This window comes from Babylonia areolata, chromosome 16 (assembly GCF_041734735.1).
Source record: "Babylonia areolata isolate BAREFJ2019XMU chromosome 16, ASM4173473v1, whole genome shotgun sequence".
Lineage (NCBI taxonomy): Eukaryota > Metazoa > Mollusca > Gastropoda > Neogastropoda > Buccinidae > Babylonia > Babylonia areolata.
Window position 1 is genome coordinate 26,755,158 of NC_134891.1, and position 20,227 is coordinate 26,775,384.

Consider the following 20,227-nt stretch of genomic DNA (forward strand, 5'->3'; position numbering starts at 1 on the left):
CCCTACCCTGTCCTACCTTACCCTGTCCTGTCCTACCCTACCCTGCCCTGTCCTGTCCTACCCTGCCCTACCCTGCCCTGTCCTACCCTGCCCTTCCCTGTCCTGCCCTGCCCTGCCCTGTCCTACCCTGTCCTACCCTGTCCTGTCCTACCCTGCCCTGTCCTGTCCTGTCCTGTCCTGTCCTTCCCTTCCATGTCCAACCCTACCCTACTCTGCCCTGTTCTGAGTTGTCGTTAATCCACTCTCCCGCCTTCATTTCAACACACCGACAACACCATTGGGAGGGGTGACTTGAGAAATGGAGGAAAAACGACCCCGTCTCTCTTCCCTTAATTAATAACATCTTCCACCAAATTCACCTGCATCCCCACCCAAAATACCACCCCGCTCCGCCCCTACCCCCCCCCTTCCCCCCCCACTCAATGCCAACACACCCCACCCCACCCACCACCCTAAATCACGATCAAAATCTATGCCCCAGGGCTACCCTCACCACCACCCACACACCCCCTAGCCCCCATCGAAAAGCATAAAACTATCATCAAAAACCGAAGAAACCCGTTGAAAGACGCGAGCCAGACAGACAGACAGGCCAGACAGACAGACGGCCGGCCCAGCAGCAGCAACAAACAGCAACAGCAGCGTTAAGATGCCACCTGCCCGTGACGTCATGCCATGTCACGTGACGGTCAGTGACGTCACGAGAACCGGTAGAGTGGAAGGGGGGGCGGGGGAGGGAGGGAGGATGACGATGATGGTGATGATGACGACTGTCAGGAAGAAGAAGTAGTAGAAGAAGAAGAAGGCGGGGAAGGTAGGGGGAGGGAGGGAGGAAGGGAGGGAGGGAAGGGATGCCCTGGAGATGGAGGAGGTGGTGGTGGAAGGGAGGGGGGATAGAGGGGGAGGGGATGATGACCCACCACTAATCAATCAATCAATCAATCCAATCCGATCAATCAATCAATCAATAGCAGACCATCTCCGAGTCCAGCTTACGGCGGCGGCGGTCACTGTAGAACTGGAACTCGAGGTTCTGCATGGTGCGGCCAGGGTCCGTGCTCAGGCGGCTCCCGTAGTTGCCCGCGTTGGTGTTGGGCACGTCGTTGGAGAAGACCGCCATCTTCTCGGGAAGCTCCTCCTTCTCGATGGGCTGACCCTGGGGGTGTGGTGGAGTGGGGGGATGGGAGGGGGGGAAGGGTGAACAGTCTATCTTTGTTGAACATGTCACAGTTCAGGTGGAACAGTCTTTTCATTGAACATGTCACAGTACAGGTTGAACACATCACAGTACAGGTTGAACATGTCACAGTACAGGTTGGTTGAACATGTCACAGTACAGGTTGGTTGAACATGTCACAGTACAGGTTGAACACGTCACCGTACAGGTTGAACACGTCACAGCTGAACACGTCACAGTACAGGTTGAACATGTCACAGTACAGGTTGAACACGTCACCGTACAGGTTGAACATGTCACCGTACAGGTTGAACATGTCACAGTACAGGTTGAACACATCACAGTACAGGTTGAACATGTCACAGTACAGGTTGGCTGAACACGTCACAGTACAGGTTGAACATGTCACAGTACAGGTTGGCTGAACATGTCACAGTACAGGTTGGTTGAACATGTCACAGTACAGGTTGAACACGTCACAGTACAGGTTGAACATGTCACAGTACAGGTTGGTTGAACATGTCACAGTACAGGTTGAACATGTCACAGTACAGGTTGGTTAAACATGTCACAGTACAGGTTGGTTGAACACGTCACAGTACAGATTGAACATGTCACAGCACAGGTTGAACACGTCACAGCACAGGTTGAACACGTCACAGTACAGGTTGAACATGTCACAGTACAGGCTGGTTGAACATGTCACAGCACAGGTTGAACATGTCACAGCACAGGTTGGTTGAACATGTCACAGCACAGGTTGAACATGTCACAGTACAGGCTGGTTGAACATGTCACAGTACAGGTGGAACAGGCACAGTACGTCACAGTACAGGTTGAACACGTCACAGTACAGGTTGGTTAAACATGTCACAGTACAGGTTGAACACGTCACAGTACTGGTTGAACATGTCACAGCACAGGTTGGTTGAACACGTCATAGTACAGGCTGAACATGTCACAGCACAGGTGGAACAGGCACAGTACAGGCTGGTTGAACATGTCACAGTACAGGTGGAACAGGCACAGTACGTCACAGTACAGGTTGGTTGAACATGTCACAGTACAGCTTGAACACGTCACAGTACAGGTTGAACATGTCACAGTACAGATTGAGCATGTCATAGTACAGGTTGGTTGAACATGTCACAGTACAGGTTGAACATGTCACAGTACAGGTTGGTTGAACATGTCACAGTACAGGTTGAACATGTCACAGTACAGGTTGAACATGTCACAGTACAGGTTGGTTGAACATGTCACAGTACAGGTTGAACATGTCACAGTACAGGTTGAACATGTCACAGTACAGGCTGAACATGTCACAGTACAGGCTGAACATGTCACAGTACAGGTTGAACATGTCACAGTACAAGTTGAACATGTCACAGTACAGGCTGAACATGTCACAGTACAGGCTGAACATGTCACAGTACAGGCTGAACATGTCACAGTACAGGTTGGTTGAACATGTCACAGTACAGGTTGAACATGTCACAGCACAGGTTGAACACGTCACAGTACAGGTTGAACACGTCACAGTACAGGTTGAACATGTCACAGTACAGGTTGGTTAAACATGTCACAGTACAGGTTGGTTGAACACGTCACAGTACAGATTGAACATGTCACAGCACAGGTTGAACACGTCACAGCACAGGTTGAACACGTCACAGTACAGGTTGAACATGTCACAGTACAGGTTGAACATGTCACAGTACAGGCTGGTTGAACATGTCACAGCACAGGTTGAACACGTCACAGTACAGGTTGAACACGTCACAGTACAGGTTGAACACGTCACAGTACAGGTTGGTTGAACATGTCACAGTACAGGCTGAACATGTCACAGTACAGGTAGAACATGTCACAGTACAGGTTGGTTGAACATGTCACAGTACAGGTTGAACATGTCACAGTACAGGTTGAACATGTCACAGTACAGGTTGAACATGTCACAGTACAGGTTGGTTGAACATGTCACAGTACAGGTTGAACATGTCACAGTACAGGCTGGTTGAACATATCACAGTACAGGTTGAACATGTCACAGTACAGGTTGGTTGAACACGTCACAGTACAGATTGAACATGCTCAAGTTTCAAAGTCTTAATTATCCTTTCACTCCTACTGGAGTAAGAGGTGGTTACTACGAAATAATGATTCTATGCCCAGAATAAACATTTCCAAATGCACAATAGCGTCACATAGAAGCTGAGAAAACACAAATGTCGTCTAACCTAAAATTAGTATAGATCTAGAAAACATGCCCAAATTTGAAAAACTTACAGCTGAAGTAACTTTTTTGACTCCTTTGAACATATTGCAAAAATCAAAAACCGATTTCTGAGACAAATATTTTAAGGCGCGCGCGCACACACACACATGCTCGCGCACACACACACACACACACACACACACACAAATCAAAACAGTAGGTGTGTGTCAACTGCCAGCCAATCTTACCTTCGAGTCGTACTCTGTTAGAAAGCCCCAGTTCTCATCCCTGCAAAACAGAACAGTCGTCAGAGTTAACTGCTCTTACACTAACTGATGCATGTGTGGGTGTATGTGTGAATGTGTGTCTTCATGTTTTACATTTATTTGGTTATTTGTCATCATTGTTGTCTTATTTATCCATTTATTTATTTATTATTATTATTATCATTACTACCTTTTTTTCATATTATAATTATTATTTATTCATTTATCTATTTATGTATTTATTTACTTATTTATGTACGCTTATCATTTATTCACCCTTTTTTTTCTCAAGGCCTGACTAAGCGCGCTGGGCTACGCCGCTGGTCAGGCATCTGCTTGGCAGATGTGTAGCGTATATGGATTTGTCCGAACGCAGTGGCGCCTCCTTAATTAAGCCACTGAAACTGACTGAAAATCTCACTGGAACTTTATCAGAACGCAAGCCAGTTGGTAGTAAATCTCTGCCTATCTGTCTCAGAGAGAGACTCAGAACTCTTTTCATGTCAATAGGCTTAACAGCCCTAATGACATGTGGGTACAATCAGAACAATAACAAACTAGTTTTTAAAAGATGAAAACGACAAATAAAAAACAAACAAACAATATGTGAAAATTCATTGATACATAATTTCGACCATCAAATCTACACTTGTGATGAGAGGATATCACCATATATGATTATATCTGTGGAAGAGGGCAAAGTTCTTCATACACAGCAGTCAATACAAAATCAATTTCTCTATGAACAACAGTTAGTGATATTTATCATTTTTCTTCAAAGTTGTATGCTTCAGCAACATATTTTGAAAGTGACTGGATTGAATTTTTCCTGGTGTATGTTAAGTACATTGAACAGATCTTCATTTTTTCGGAACCTGTTTTAATAAATTCAGAACACTTTTCACGAATAACAGCGGACGCTTTACAATGAAACAAGAAACGTAAACTCATCCTCCCTTGTAAAACTGCACATCGGACAAGGGGAGAGTATGGATGGGTCAGTTTGAAAGCAGTACTTATGAGTAAAAATCCAAGAGATCTCGATCTAAACCAGGACGACACCCCCACAAGACCACAGGACCAACGCCTTGACCACATCACACCCCCATGGAAAAGACCACAGCCACGAACAACTTGACCTTAAGGGCTCATTGCCGATAGGTCATTAACTCACTCAGTACGGCCAGTCCTCTCTTCTCCTCTACACAGACCCCTCGGATGTCCAGTGGGTGTCTGAATGACCCAACCTTTAGCTTCCGTCGTCAGAATTGTGGTATTCTTTGTCAACATTCACCTCTTCAGTATAAGAGCCTTCCGCTTGCAATATTTTGATGATGGTAACTGGGGTGAAACGCTGTTAACGTCGTCTCTTTCGCCGTTCGTATGGAGAGAGAGTTAAACTCCACTCTACAAAGTGCGTCGCTGTTTGCAATACTCGTTCAGCTTCAGCGACGCCATCATGGAACACTTCCAACACCAACTTCTATAATACCGCTGACACTGCCGTCGCCTTTCCATACACAATCGACGCGGACGGGTGGCCCAGTGGTGACACACCCGACTAGGAAGCGAGTATCCAAAGGTTCGAGTCCCGTGAACACTGACGGCCTGAGATGCTCACTGCCCCCTCCGGCCACTCGACCTTGAGTGGTGGTCTGGGTTCTAGACTTTTGAATCAGAGAATAAACCGAGGTCCCGTGTGCAGAATGCGCTTAAGAGCGGGGTCAAAGATTGCCCGCGGCAACAAACGGGGTTCTTCCTGGCAACATTCTGCAGAAAAACCCACGTTTCACAGTAAAACGAATTTATCGCTACACTTGCAGGCAGATCCTTTTTTTTTTTTTTTTTCAAAAGGAGGCACCACCTTGTTCACAGTCTTCCAGAGGGAGAGCTATCCGAATTTCACACAAAGATACCTGTCGTGATAAAAAGTAATACAATACAATACGACACAATAAGTACTATACAAGAAAAAGAAGAATTGACCTTTAGGCCTATATAGCGCGGAGTTGTTTTCGGGTTGTTTGTTTTTTTTATGTTTTTTTTTGTTAGTTTTTTTTTCATCCGGAAATACTGCTCAAGGCGCTTTACATTTCGTTAACGTGCATTTGGAACCAGATCATAACAACACCAGCAGAATACAATATATACGGGCTCAATATGTTTTTTTGTGTTTTTTTTAATGAACAGAAACGTGTTCGCAGAAACACGAAAGAAAGACCCCGACCTGACTGACTGTCACGCTCTATATGAGAGCGGACTAGAAACCCCCACCCAGCCCAGCACTAACACCCAGACAGCACAAACACAGACTAAATTCAGGGTTCACATACATTTATTCAATCACACGCAGAACTTGACTCAAACAATAACCACAGCCCCGGCTGCAACAACACTTAAATGACAACAGAATGGATAAATAATAACACACACAAAAAACACAGAGCTTGAAGACACGTCCGTCCAGCGGAAAAAAAACAGTCTGAAGAATGTTGTGCACTCAGGACAGTTGATAAACAAAGAAAACCTGAAACACTCTGCACAACACCAGATGATAAAAAAAACAACAACGATGACGTGGACAACGAAGACTGAAGAAAAAGCTGTTGCACAAATACAACAGTGATGAGAAGAGGGCAAGAAGAGCAGTCAGCAGCAGCTGGAACGACAACAGTGACGAGAAGAGGGCAAGAAGAGCAGTCAGCAGCAGCTGGAACGACAACAGTGACGAGAAGAGGGCAAGAAGAGCAGTCAGCAGCAGCTGGAACGACAACAGTGACGAGAAGAGGACAAGAAGAGCAGTCAGCAGCAGCTGGAACGACAACAGTGACGAGAAGAGGGCAAGAAGAGCAGTCAGCAGCAGCTGGAACGACAACAGTGACGAGAAGAGGGACAAGAAGAGCAGTCAGCAGCAGCTGGAACGACAACAGTGACGAGAAGAGGGCAAGAAGAGCAGTCAGCAGCAGCTGGAACGACAACAGTGACGAGAAGAGGGCAAGAAGAGCAGTCAGCAGCAGCTGGAACGACAACGCTGCCCGGCCAACACAAGCTGACGGACAGATGGCACAGGAAGTGGAATGCTGCAAACTGCCAACCGGGTACCACTACCCTGACGCTGTAAACAAAACAAAAACAGACGACACACGTCCAGCAGGGCACTCCCTCTGAGCTGGAGCACACAGAACACAGATACAGGGCCACCCGGAGGAAAAGCCATCCTCACTTGAGGGTGCCAACTGGGCAAAAAGCCCCAATCCCTAACCCAGACACGACCTTCCTCCAAGAAGGCCGCGGGCGAAAAGCCTAGAGAAGTGTCACTGACAGAACAGAGAGACTTTAAACTCTGCTCAGCAGTGACACAAACACACAAAACGAGACTCCCCGATTGCACGTAAAAAACGCACAACCGGGAGCTAACACACACTGAACGAATGCTCGAATGGGAGAGGGTAAATGGGGAAGGTAATGCACAAAACAGTCCACATGAGAGAGTTGCGACACTGACAGAGTGCATCGGTTTCTGTCGGTCCTCACAGCGAAACACAAATACAGCTTACGTCTAAACACACACACACACACACACACACACACACAGAGGGAGGGAGACCAACAGACAGGGGACAACAAGAGACGGACAGACAGACTGACAGATGGACAGACAGACGGTTCTGAATCCACTCTCTTGAGACTGTGAGAGAGAGACGGGAAAAGGGAGTGGGGGGAGGGGGGGGGAGGGAGACAGAGACCAGACAGACAGACAAACAGACAGACAACGGACAGACAATAGAGAGACCAGACAGACAGACAAACAGACAGACAACGGACAGACAATAGACACACACAGACTGGCAGACAACAGCCCGAGAAACATACAGATAGACTGACAGACAGACAACAGAAAGACAGGCCGACAAACAGTCAGGCACCTACAGACAGACAGCAGATGACAAACAACACAGACAGCAGATGACAAACAACACAGACAGCAGACTGACAACTGATGACAAACAACACAGACAGCAGATGACAAACAACACAGACAGCAGATGACAAACAACACAGACAGCAGACTGACAACTGATGACAAACAACAGACAGACAACAGATGACAAACAGCAGACAGACAACAGATGACAAACAACACAGACAGCAGACAGACAACAGATGACAAACAGCAGACAGACAACAGATGACAAACAGCAGACAGACAACAGATGACAAACAACACAGACAGCAGACAGACAACTGATGACAAACAACACAGACAGCAGACAGACAACAGATGACAAACAACACAGACAGCAGACAGACAACAGATGACAAACAACACAGACAGCAGACAGACAACAGATGACAAACAACACAGACAGCAGACAGACAACAGATGACAAACAACACAGACAGCCGACTGACAACTGATGACAAACAACACAGACAGACAACTGATAACAAACAACACAGACAGCAGACTGACAACTGATGACAAACAACACAGACAGACAACTGATAACAAACAACACAGACAGCAGACTGACAACTGATGACAAACAACACAGACAGCAGACTGACAACTGATGACAAACAACACAGACAGACAACTGATAACAAACAACACAGACAACAGACAGGCAACTGATGACAAACAACACAGACAGCAGACTGACAACTGATGACAAACAACACAGACAACAGACAGACAACAGATGACAAACAACACAGACAGCAGACAGACAACTGATGACAAACAACACAGCAGACAGACAGCAGACAGACAACTGATGACAAACAGCACACAGACAACATAGAGACAGACCGAGAAACGGACAGACAGCAGACTGACAGACAGACAGCACACAGACAACAGACCGAGAAACAGACTGACAAGCAGGCAGACAACAGATGACAGACAACACACAGACAACAGAGGGACAGAAACAGACAAACACACAGACCAACCAACAGACAGCCACTCAGACAGACAGACACTCAGACAGACAGCCACTCAGACAGACAGCAGGACACACACGCCCTCCATACCAGTTCTGCAGACAGCGCCTCTCGGAGGCGACGCTCTGTTTCCAGACCTTGTCCTGGGTGACAGCATCGCAGGCCTTCAGCTGGGCCTCGCTGGGTCCCGGGCCTCCTGGTGAGGCCTGCGTCCCCACAGTCTGCCTCGGCATGCAGTTGTCATGGTAGGCACTGGGTGAGACAGCAACACACAGCGTGACGGTGTTGTCACATGACGTGTATACAATGTACGAGGGTCATTCAATAAATAAGGTGAATTTTTCGGTATAAGGACTTTTAACTCTCTCCATACGAACGGCGAAAGAGACGACGTTAACAGCGTTTCACCCCAATTACCATCATCAAAATATTGCAAGCGGAACGCTCTTATACTGAAGAGGTGAATGTTGACAAAGAATACCACAGTTCTGACGACGGAAGCTAAAGGCTGGGTCATTCAGACACCCACTGGACATCCGAGGGGTGTGTGTAGAGGAGAAGAGAGGACTGGCCGTACTGAGTGAGTCAATACAGATAGAAGCTTACTTTAAAACAAAAAATTTTTTGTTTTACTTCTTTTTCACATGGATTTAATTTGTTTTGCAGATTAAAAAAAACTTTGAGAGTTTTGGCGATTAACAAAGATGGCCGACCAAGAAGCATGCTCCAGGATTGAACAGTTATCAAGTTTTTGGTTGCTGAAGGTGCAAACCAGTTGAAATTCATAGGAGACTGTCAACTGTGTATGGTGCCACATGTTTCAGCCGAAAAAATGTCTACAAGTGGGCTAAATTGTTTAAAGAAGGACGGAGCAGTTTGAAAGTGACGATGAAGTCAAAAGTGTTGTGAGCGTGGCTGAGACATCAGTCCAAAGATTTTTACACTGAGGGAATACGGAAGCTTGTGCACAGATGGGAAAAGTGTGTGACAGTGCTGGGAGACTACGTTGAAAAAAAAAAGAAAAGTAAGCTTCTATCTGTATTAGAAGTCCTTATACCGAAAAATTCACCTTATTTATTGAATGACCCTCGTACTAACACGATGGCAGTGTCGCTACATGCATCAGGACAGCAGGAGTTGTTGCTACGCACCACATGATGACAGTGTCGCTACATACAACATGACGGCGGTGCAGTGTCGCTACATACAACATGACGGCGGTGTAGTGTCGCTACATACAACATGACGGCGGTGTCGCTACATACAACATGACGGCGGTGTCGCTACATACAACATGACAGCGGTGTCGCTACACACAACATGACGACAGTGTCGCTACAACAACATGACAACAGTGTCACTACATACAACATGACGGCGGTGTCGCTACAACAACATGACAACAGTGTCGCTACACACAACATGACAGCAGTGTCGCTACATACAACATGACAGTGGTGTCGCTACATACAACATGATGGCAGTGTCACTACACACAACATGACGGCAGTGTCGCTACAACAACATGACAACAGTGTTGCTACATACAACATGAAGGCGGCGGCGCTACAACAACATGAGAGTGGTGTCGCTTCTACAACATGACAGCAGTGTTGCTATAACAACATGACAGCAGTGTCGCTACAACAACATGACAGCAGTGTCGCTACAACAACATGACAGCAGTGTCGCTACAACAACATGACAGCAGTGTTGCTACACACAACATGACGGCGGTGTCACTACATACAACACGACAACAATGTCAGGACATACAACACGACAAGAAGACAACAGCATGCAATGTGACAGGAATACAACATACAGCATGACAACAGTGTCACAACATACAACATGACATGGGTATCACAAAATACACCATGACAACAACACAAAACATGACAACAGTGTCACAACAACAACATATGATAACAGTCAATGTAACAACACACATGACAACAACACACAACATGACAACAGTGTCACAACATACTACACGACAACACAAAAATATACAACTAACAGGATTACAACACACAACATGACAACAACATGTAACATGACAAAATACATCATGCAACATGACAACAATGCTACAAAATGGAACATGACAACAATACAACATACAACATGACAACAATACAACATAACAATACACCACACAGCATGACAACAATGCATCACAAAACATGACAACAATACAACATGCGTATGTACGAAGGTCAGTCATGTCCGACAATGACCATCATACCAGCAGCAACCACTGTGCTGACTATCTGCTGTTGAATTTGATTATTGCGGAGTAGCCAGTATCTCAGAAAGAAAAGATCTGAGCACATCACTCCTCTTTTGCAACATCTCCACTGGCTCCCTGTCTCACACCGAATAAAGTACAAGATCAGCAACCTATACTACAAATGTATTCACAAATCAGCCCCTTCCTATCTCTGTGGCTGCCTTCACCTCTACACTCCATCTCGCTCACTACGATCAGCTTCGGATCCACTCCACTTACGCATACCCAGATTGAAACTCTCGACTGTTGGCCGCCTTTCTTTCTCTGTCTCTGGGCCTTGCAATTGGAATGAACTTCCTCTTTCGCTTTGTCAAGTCTCCACACTCAGCTCTTTCAAGTCTGGCCTTAAAACCCACCTCTTCCCAAAACAGCCTCCCTTCCCTGCCTCTTCCTTGTCTTTAGTTTCTCCAGTTTTAGAGTTATGCGTGCGTGAGAATGACTGGTGCAAAAGCGCTTAGATTTGTCTATGCACGAGATTCAGTGCTATATAAGTACCATTATCATTATTAGTAGTATCTTGCCCAAATTACAACCCCCCCCCCACCCACCCCCACCCCCCCGCCCCCCCTCTCTCAACCAAGAGGATTGTAGGACAGGTGGCAATGGGGATGGTGCCCAAACAACATACAACATCAGCAGTTGTCATGGCAACAATACAACAACATACAACATCAGTTTCAAGGACGAACCAAAGCATACGGACTCATCCATACATACGCTATGCAACATCTGTGCTTTGACCAAAGCAAACAAATTAATAAATAAATAGATAAATAAAATTTAAACAGAGGAGCAGATGACTGCCTGCCTGCTCCCCCATCATGTATGATGGTGCTGCCCAGGTATACAACTTTAAAAGTCAAGGTGTGGTGGAGGGAGGAGGAGAGGGGTGGGGGTGGGGGGTGAAAATCCCAATCTGTATCGGTATATGTAGGGTTTGAACCTGTGGACACTTGCTCACTAGTCAGGTACATTACCACTTGGCCACCACTGCACGCTGCTTAGACTGCACTGCACAGGATTCACACAGCACAACACTGCATTTGCACAGGATTGCACAGCACTGCACTATACTGCATTGCACAGGATTCACAAAACACTATACTGCATTGCACAGGATTGCACAGCACTGCACTATGCTGCATTGCACGAGTTGCACAACACTGCACTATACTGCATTGCACAGGACTGCACTGTACAGGATTGCACAGCACTGCACTATACTGTATTGCACAGGATTGCACAGCACTGCACTATACTGCATTGCACAAGATTCACACAACACTATACTGGATTGCACAGCACTGCACTATGCTGCATTGCACAAGTTGCACAACACTGCACTATACTGCATTGCACAGGATTGCACTATACTGCATTGCACAGGATTGCACAGCACTGCACTATACTGCATTGCACAGGGTTGCACAGCACTTGCACATTACAATACAATGACACTCTACACTGTGCCACACTGCATCAGTGTGTGGAATGATATGGGACTGTACTGTGCTGTGCACTCTACAATACAGTATTGTCATTTGTACTGTGATGCACTGTACGGCATGGTACATAGTATCATACAATGTACTGTGCCATATTGCCTTGTTCTACGCTGCACAATACAGTATGGTCATTTGTACTGTGGTAGACTGTATGGTATAGCACATATCATTATACAATGTGTGTGCCACACTGTCTTGTTCTGAACTGTACAATACTATGCCATATATTTACTGTACCATACTGTCATGTTTTACACTTCATAATATGATGCCGTATATGTACTGTGGCGTACATTACTATGCCATAAATGTACTGTGCCATATTGTCTTGTTCTACACCGCACAATACTATGCCATATATATATCATATGTAACGTGCCATACTGTCTTGTTCTACACAACCCAATATAATGCCATAACATGTACAGTGCATACTGTCTTGCTCCATGCTGCACAATACTATGCCATATATGTACTGTGCCATATAAAACTATGCCATACATGCACTGTGCCATACTGTCTGGCTCTACACTTTCACAATGCTGGTACTATACCATACTTCTTCTTCTTCTTCTTCTTCGTTCATGGGCTGCAACTCCCATGTTCACTTGTGTGAACAAGAGTGGGCTTTTACGTGTATGACCGTTTTTACCTCGCCATGTAGGCAGCCACACTCCATTTTCGGGGGTTATACTGTACTGAATTGTGCTACACTGTCTTGCACTGCACAATTCAATACTATATTCTGCTTCATCACGGTGCAATGCGTCTTGTTGTACTGAACAGTATTGAACTGCTGTGTAAAAAGCTATGCTGTATTGTACTTCACTGCACTGTACTACACTATGCAGAACTGAACCACAGCACACCGCATCACATTCCAGTTACCACAGTGTACTGATCAGCACTGGGCTGGACTGTGTGTGTGCGTATATATATATTTATATAGATATATATATATATATTTTTTTTTTTTTTAACATCACAACTGCTTTTCTGCATATATCTTACAACTGTTGTCTCTGTATTATTGTTTAATAATATGTTTTTTGTGGCCTCCCCCTCCCCTTTTGCTGGTAGATACCTAACCCCCCCGACCCCCCCCCCCCCCACCCCCCCCCTTCAGCCCCTCAGACCCCCAGGAACCCCCCAAGCCCCCCATAAAAAAAAAATCAAACTAACCTTCTAGCTGCCACAACACAACACACACACACACACACACACACACACACACACACACACACACACACACACACACACACACACACACACACACACACACACACACACAGGCACATAGCCTGCAGGGCACAGCACAGCACAGCACAGCAAAGCGCTACAAGCATTGATTATCAGGTGGGCAAACAGGCTTCTGCTTCCTAAGGGGCTTCTGTGACAAGTCTCCACAGACCTCAAGAGTTTGTCTGACAAAAGGAGACAGGGCCTGTCACTCAGTGTTTGACAGCAGGTCACCCACCACTGATTTCACAAAGAGTTCAATGCATGGTTTTTTGAATGAAATGTCGGCATCGAGTGTTTTGAAACTACAGGATTTTAGATGTCTGTGTGTGTGTGTGTGTGTGTGTGTTTTCTTCAGTTTAACGTCCATTCATTATAAGTGTTTTTAGACGGAAAGGAGTAAAGTAGTGTATAAAGGAAAGGGAATGCTTGTGAATATTAGTGTAAAAAAAAAAAAGAAAAAAAAGGTTCATGTTATGTATCAGAGGAAAAGTATATTATAAGAAAAAGTCTGAAGAGGTTGTGGTGTGTATTGAATGAGTTGTCATGGGAAGGAGAATATGTATATGCATATCAACAAGTATTAACCTACAACAATGTAAATATAAATAACAGTATTAAATATAATACATCAAAGGGGGATACCAACTGGACTGGAGTTTAAAATTTCTGAAAACATTCTAAGCAATGTGTGTGTGTGTGTGTGTGTGTGTGTGTGTGTGTGTGTGTGTGTGTGTGTGTGTGTGTGTGTGTGTGTGTTCATGTGTGTGGTAGTAGTAGTAGTAGTAGTAGTAGTTCTTAGCAGCAGAAGTAGTTGTAGTAGTCGCAGTACTAGTAGTCTTCAATTTAATGCCTTTAGTTTACATACACATATCTATTTGCAGCATAGGAGCGTATTTGCCATACAATATCAAAAACTTAACATTGCAAAAAAAAACATGGAGGAATATTTGCTATGTTAACATTCACAAAAAGACTCCGGCAGTACAGAGGTAGCCATTCCACAGACAAAGAATTCCATATGATTTCAAACACACAACAGAGGTATACCTTCGATAGACAAAGAATACAGTATAATTCCACACACACACAATGGAGGTTTATATTTGATAGACAGAGAGTTCAGTATGATCCCCCCCACAAACACACACACACTGACATGACATGACACAGGCCTGAACATGACTAAGGCTTTGACTATCTGAGCAGATCACCACGTCTTGGGACAAGTCAGGAGATAAGCAGGGACATAGATATATTGCTTACATTGTTTGACAGATTTCTAGGTGTACAGGCTAAGAAAAGCAATGGTATTTCAATACTCACTGTCTCCCTTACACGCATGTATGTAAACACACACACACACACACACACACTAAAACACAAACACCCAAACGCACCCACACTCAAACACACTAAATCAAACACACACACACACACACACACACACACACACACACACACACACACACACACATGCTATGTAGTCGAAAATGAGCTCATCAGAACAATTTTGATGTTGGCGTAACGTCAGAACAAACTGTGATCAAGCATAACAAAATAACATGATATCATAACAACTGGCATCTCATGATACACACACACACACACACACACACACACACACACACACACACACACACACTAAAACACACTCACACTCAAACACACACACACACACACACACACACACACACACACACACACACACACTCTCACTCACTCACACACACACACACACACACACACACACACACACACACACACACACACTTGCACACAACTCTTTTCTTTATTTTTGTCTAACATCACTAAACAGATGAACACACACACACACACACACACACACACACACACACACACACACACACACATACACATCTATCAATTTGGCACTGTGATCTATTTGAGGTTTTTTAAGTGTTGAGATTGGGTTATAAGTAATGCAATATCCTTTAAGTATTCTCATATTTGTGTTGATACTGTTCATAAAATGTGCATGATTTAGGTAGTGCGATGTATGATATGTATAATGAGTGTGATGTTGAGTGTGATGTTGTGTGTGATGTTGAGTGTGATGTTGTTGTGTGTGATGTTGTGTGTGATGTTGTGTGTGATGTTGTGTGTGTGTGATGTTGTGTGTGATGTTGTGTGTGATGTTGTGTGTGATGTTGAGTGTGATGTTGTGTGTGATGTTGTGTGTGATGTTGTGTGTGATGTTGAGTGTGATGTGTGTGATGTTGTGTGTGATGTTGTGTGTGATGTTGAGTGATGTTGAGTGTGATGTTGAGTGTGATGTTGTGTGTGATGTTGTGTGTGATGTTGAGTGATGTTGAGTGTGATGTTGAGTGTGATGTTGAGTGTGATGTTGAGTGTGATGTTGAGTGTGATGTTGTGTGTGATGTTGTGTGTGATGTTGAGTGTGATGTGTGTGATGTTGTGTGTGATGTTGTGTGTGTTGTTGTGTGTGATGTTGAGTGTGATGTTGTGTGTGATGTTGAGTGTGATGTTGAGTGTGATGTTGTGTGTGATGTTGTGTGTGATGTTGAGTGTGATGTGTGATGTTGTGTGTGATGTTGAGTGTGATGTCGAGTGTGATGTTGTGTGTGATGTTGAGTGTGATGTTGAGTGTGATGTTGTGTGTGATGTTGTGTGTGATGTTGTGTGTGATGTTGTGTGTGGACATCTGTATGTGTGTCTGAACATAATGGTATATAGTGTTTGGATAATGGATGTTAGTTTTCCACTTCCATGTTTGAATGCATGTTCTACTCGTCAGTTTTTACATTGTACAGTGCAACTGGGCATGCTTACATGGAAAGGTACTATATAAATGGGATTATTATTATTATTACTACTATTATCATTGTCATTATTAATTTGTAGTGTACTATTGAAATAAGTAAGTATTCATAACCACAAGCCCACATATCTTGTGCGCCACACCCACCCACACAAACACACGCACGCACACATATGCATGCACTCACACACACACACACACACACACACACACACACACACACACTTTTTGTGGATTTGAGAATACATTCTGGAAAAAAAGGGGGGTAACACCATTCCACTACACCCATCCTCACAATCTGAAACCTGGTCACCAGTACATCCTGTTGTGTCTGGTGAGAACAATTACAGGCCTGTCACATACACAGCTGACAACACAAACACCTCTCTGCCCACGTCTACTCTGTGTATAATCAGCACGGCTAATCCTCACCTCTTATTGATGTAGGAAAACATAATCCCTGTCGTTTGGCGCTGCATTTTGGCTGTTGTGGAACAGAACACGTTTCCCCCTTCTCAAATTCCAGCGGTCTTCGCGAACACTGACTGGACACGCAGGTTAAAAAGAAAAAAGATCTGGATCGACTTACTTCAAGCACTCAAACTAAGTGCTCTGAAGCCTGCGAATTATAGTCGTGCAGTTGTGAATAGAAGCTATCGCTCTGGTAATCGACACCCGCTTGACAATGGCAGATGATACCCGGGCAGGAGGAAGACAGAGGGGGGTGTCCAGATACTAGCAATGTGCTTTTGGCGTACTGTACGTTTTTGCGGCCATTGACATGGGTGCGTCGCCATGTAACGAAGGTAAACAGACAGGGCAAAGAGGTCCCGCGCTCTTCTTCCGCTCGCGCTGACTCCCGCCGATAAGGGATTCTCAAAGAGAACTTCCTTTACCCTCCCTTTGTCCTTTGTGCCGAAAACAATGACATTGGAGACAAGTCACTTCAGCTTACGTAATATAATTATGACACTTTGCCCTTGCCTCAGTATTTTCCATCTTCCTCATCTCTTTGGGTATTTCAGCTTCTCCATCCATTTTTTTCCAATAATAAACTTATGAAATGACTGACAACTTGGTTTCGAAAACTCTAAAACTTGAATGCAAAAAGAAAGAAAGAAATAGCTAGATATTCGATTGGTTCCTGTGAGAACAGATCTGTCCGCGACATACCCAAAAGTCTCGATTTAAGTCATCAGAAAGTAGAGAAGGGGGGAAAAAGATGAAAGAAATGAAGGAGTGAACGAGTCACTGAATAAGACATTCCGAGAAAGGCTGTGGCGGGGGGAAAAAATCCAGAAGAACCAAGTTCCAGAACAACGCAGTAATTGCCCAGTTTCAATATTATTTCTATTGTTTGAGTAGATCGTGGAGGAAGGTTACAGAATGGTTAAGACAGACAAAAAATCTTTCTTTCCCCGAACCATAACAAACTGGAACAGCCTTCCTGCTGAGATTGCCCTCAGCCCAACCCTGGAAGGCTTCAAATCCCGAATCTGATCACCTCCCCTCCCCACCCCCATACCCCCCCCTCCCCCCGTCTCTCCCCATCCCCGGGCCCAGCAACATCTACCTCAGGAAACCTCAAAAACACGCAAACCCCCCTTATAGTCTACAGAATCTTCACTCACAATGATGAAGGCGGTAGTCAAGGGAAAGAAGAAGAAGAAGACGCTCACACGATCTGCCAATACAGTGTCCGTGAGGGACTGGCTTGGATTCCCGCGGCCCTCGCCCTTTCTCCCAAGTTGGACTCAGTGGAAAATCAAACTGAGCGTCCATACATTTTGCCGGATGAGACGGTAACCCGAGGTGCCGTGTGCAGCACACACTAGGCATGGCCTAGAGGTAACGCGTCCGCCTAGGAAGCGAGAGAATCTGAGCGCGCTGGCCCGGGTTCGAATCACGGCTCAGCCGCCGATATTTTCTCCCCCTCCACTAGACCTTGAGTGGTGGTCTGGACGCTAGTCATTCGGATGAGACGATAAATCGAGGTCCCGTGTGCAGCATGCACTTAGCGCACGCAAAAGAACCCACGGCAACAAAAGGCCGGTTGCTCCTGGCAAAATTCTGTAGAAAAATCCACTGCGATAGGAAAAACAAATAAAACTGCAAGCAGGAAAAAAAAAAAAAAAAGGGTGGCGCTGTAGTGTAGCGACGCGCTCTCCCCGGGCCTGGGGAGAGCAGCCCGAATTTCACACAGAGAAATCTGTTGTGATAAAAAGAAATACACTGAATACAAATACAAAAACAACTTGAGAATCTACGACAACGAAAGGGTTGTCCGCTGGCAAAAGCCTGTCAGTATAAGAAATTCACTCTGCCGCCAAATAAGGAGGTAACAGTGAGTATCAGTGGCACTGATAATTATATATGCATGAACTACAGGCCTCAGTGACAGCGCGTTGGGTTATACTGCTGGTCAGGCACCTGTCAGGCACCTGTCTAACAGAGGATGTGGCGGCAGCAGCGTAAATGGATTTGTTCGAACGCAGTGACGCCTCCCGCTAAAGAAATTGAAACTGAAACTGATAGGCCTAATCAGTGATCGCTATCAGCTTCATCGTCACTCTACCACTGCCGACTACAACCACCACCACCACCTACTTGAACAACTACTACTGCAATGACGGACGGAAACCGTAGCTCCTATCTACCGCTAGGAGCAACTCTCCTACACTGTGTGCTTGTGGCTGCCGGTTCAACTGGTTGAGCGCATATGGCCGAGCTCGCACTAAGTCAAAATAATGTTCAGTAAGTTCGAATCACAAATTCTTGATTAAAAAAAAAAATCAATTAAATTAAAATAAAAAAGAGACATTTCCGCCGGTTACAAAACTTAGTCATTGTGTTGTCGTCAGTTCTTCACGAACTAAAAATAGAATATTCTACGTCATCGTCATTCTGGTCAGTGGGGTCAGTGGGGTCATCAGCAGACCGCACCAGTATATATGAAATATCAGTGTCTATGGTGAAGTGCTTGGACAGCCGGCTCCCTTCCTCTCAGTCGCCCCTCCCACCACACCGCACCCCATTTTCCTGGGAAGATAATCCCTGTCGGCCGCATCCCCTTATCTGGGCGTCAGTCGATCGACGTTAACCCTTTCACCGCCAAGCTCGCATTTATGTACAGGCGTGGTAGAAGACCAATGTCACTGAAAGGTGACCATTCATTGGTCTGTTATCCATGAACCTACTGCTCTTAATGCTCGGTGGTAGGATAGGCCATGTTTTCTATACATCGCAGGGGGAATACCTAGCTATTCTTAGCCACTGTCTTTTCTGTGCTTATACCACTAGGGAATTTTGTACTCTAAACTGACTGACGGTGAAAGGGTTAAACCCGAATGTAATTCAGTCACTAAATTTTCAGCTCCTGCACTGTTTCCAGTCGGCAAAGCTCGCACTCCAAAGCCCTTTTCCAGGACTGCCAGAAACTCAAGTTGATGGAGATGCCTCAGTTCAGCAGTACAGCGCTCCCCGCACGACTGACATCAGGTTTCAATGGGACCATCAGTGGCAGTGACAGAATTACAGGTACTGTATGCATACTGCTTGCTTCAAAGGTCGTCGAAAAATACAACAACAACAACAACAAAAACCAAACTTGAGAAGCACCAGGACTTTTGTGCCCAAGCTGTACGTTAAAAAAAAACCCTGAATAAATAACAAAAATAACATGACACAGATCAAATTTGCCTTTTGCATAATGTCTAATGTTGGTGCTGTTTCATATGTTCTTGATTCGGTCTTTTCTTCTCCATGTTTTTTTCTTC

At 45.1% G+C, this 20,227-nt stretch overlaps 1 protein-coding gene across 4 annotated transcripts in view; it reads right to left on the bottom strand.

The window, feature by feature from the left end:
- Window positions 1-305: 305 nt before the first annotated feature.
- LOC143290952 (ciliary microtubule inner protein 5-like) overlaps window positions 306-20,227 on the bottom strand; it is a 32,301-nt gene continuing 12,379 nt past the window's right edge. For 3 of the 4 annotated variants that reach the window (XM_076600527.1, XM_076600525.1, XM_076600524.1), the window contains 3 exons: window positions 8,699-8,860; window positions 3,644-3,683; window positions 306-1,156 (listed from right to left, as the gene is read on the bottom strand). In XM_076600527.1, coding sequence (XP_076456642.1) covers window positions 965-1,156; window positions 3,644-3,683; window positions 8,699-8,860 — 394 coding nt within the window. In that variant the 3' untranslated portion in view covers window positions 306-964. Of the gene's footprint in view, window positions 1,157-3,643; window positions 3,684-8,698; window positions 8,861-16,883; window positions 17,258-20,227 lie in introns of those variants that run through there. The other variant, XM_076600526.1, reaches the window with a different exon arrangement.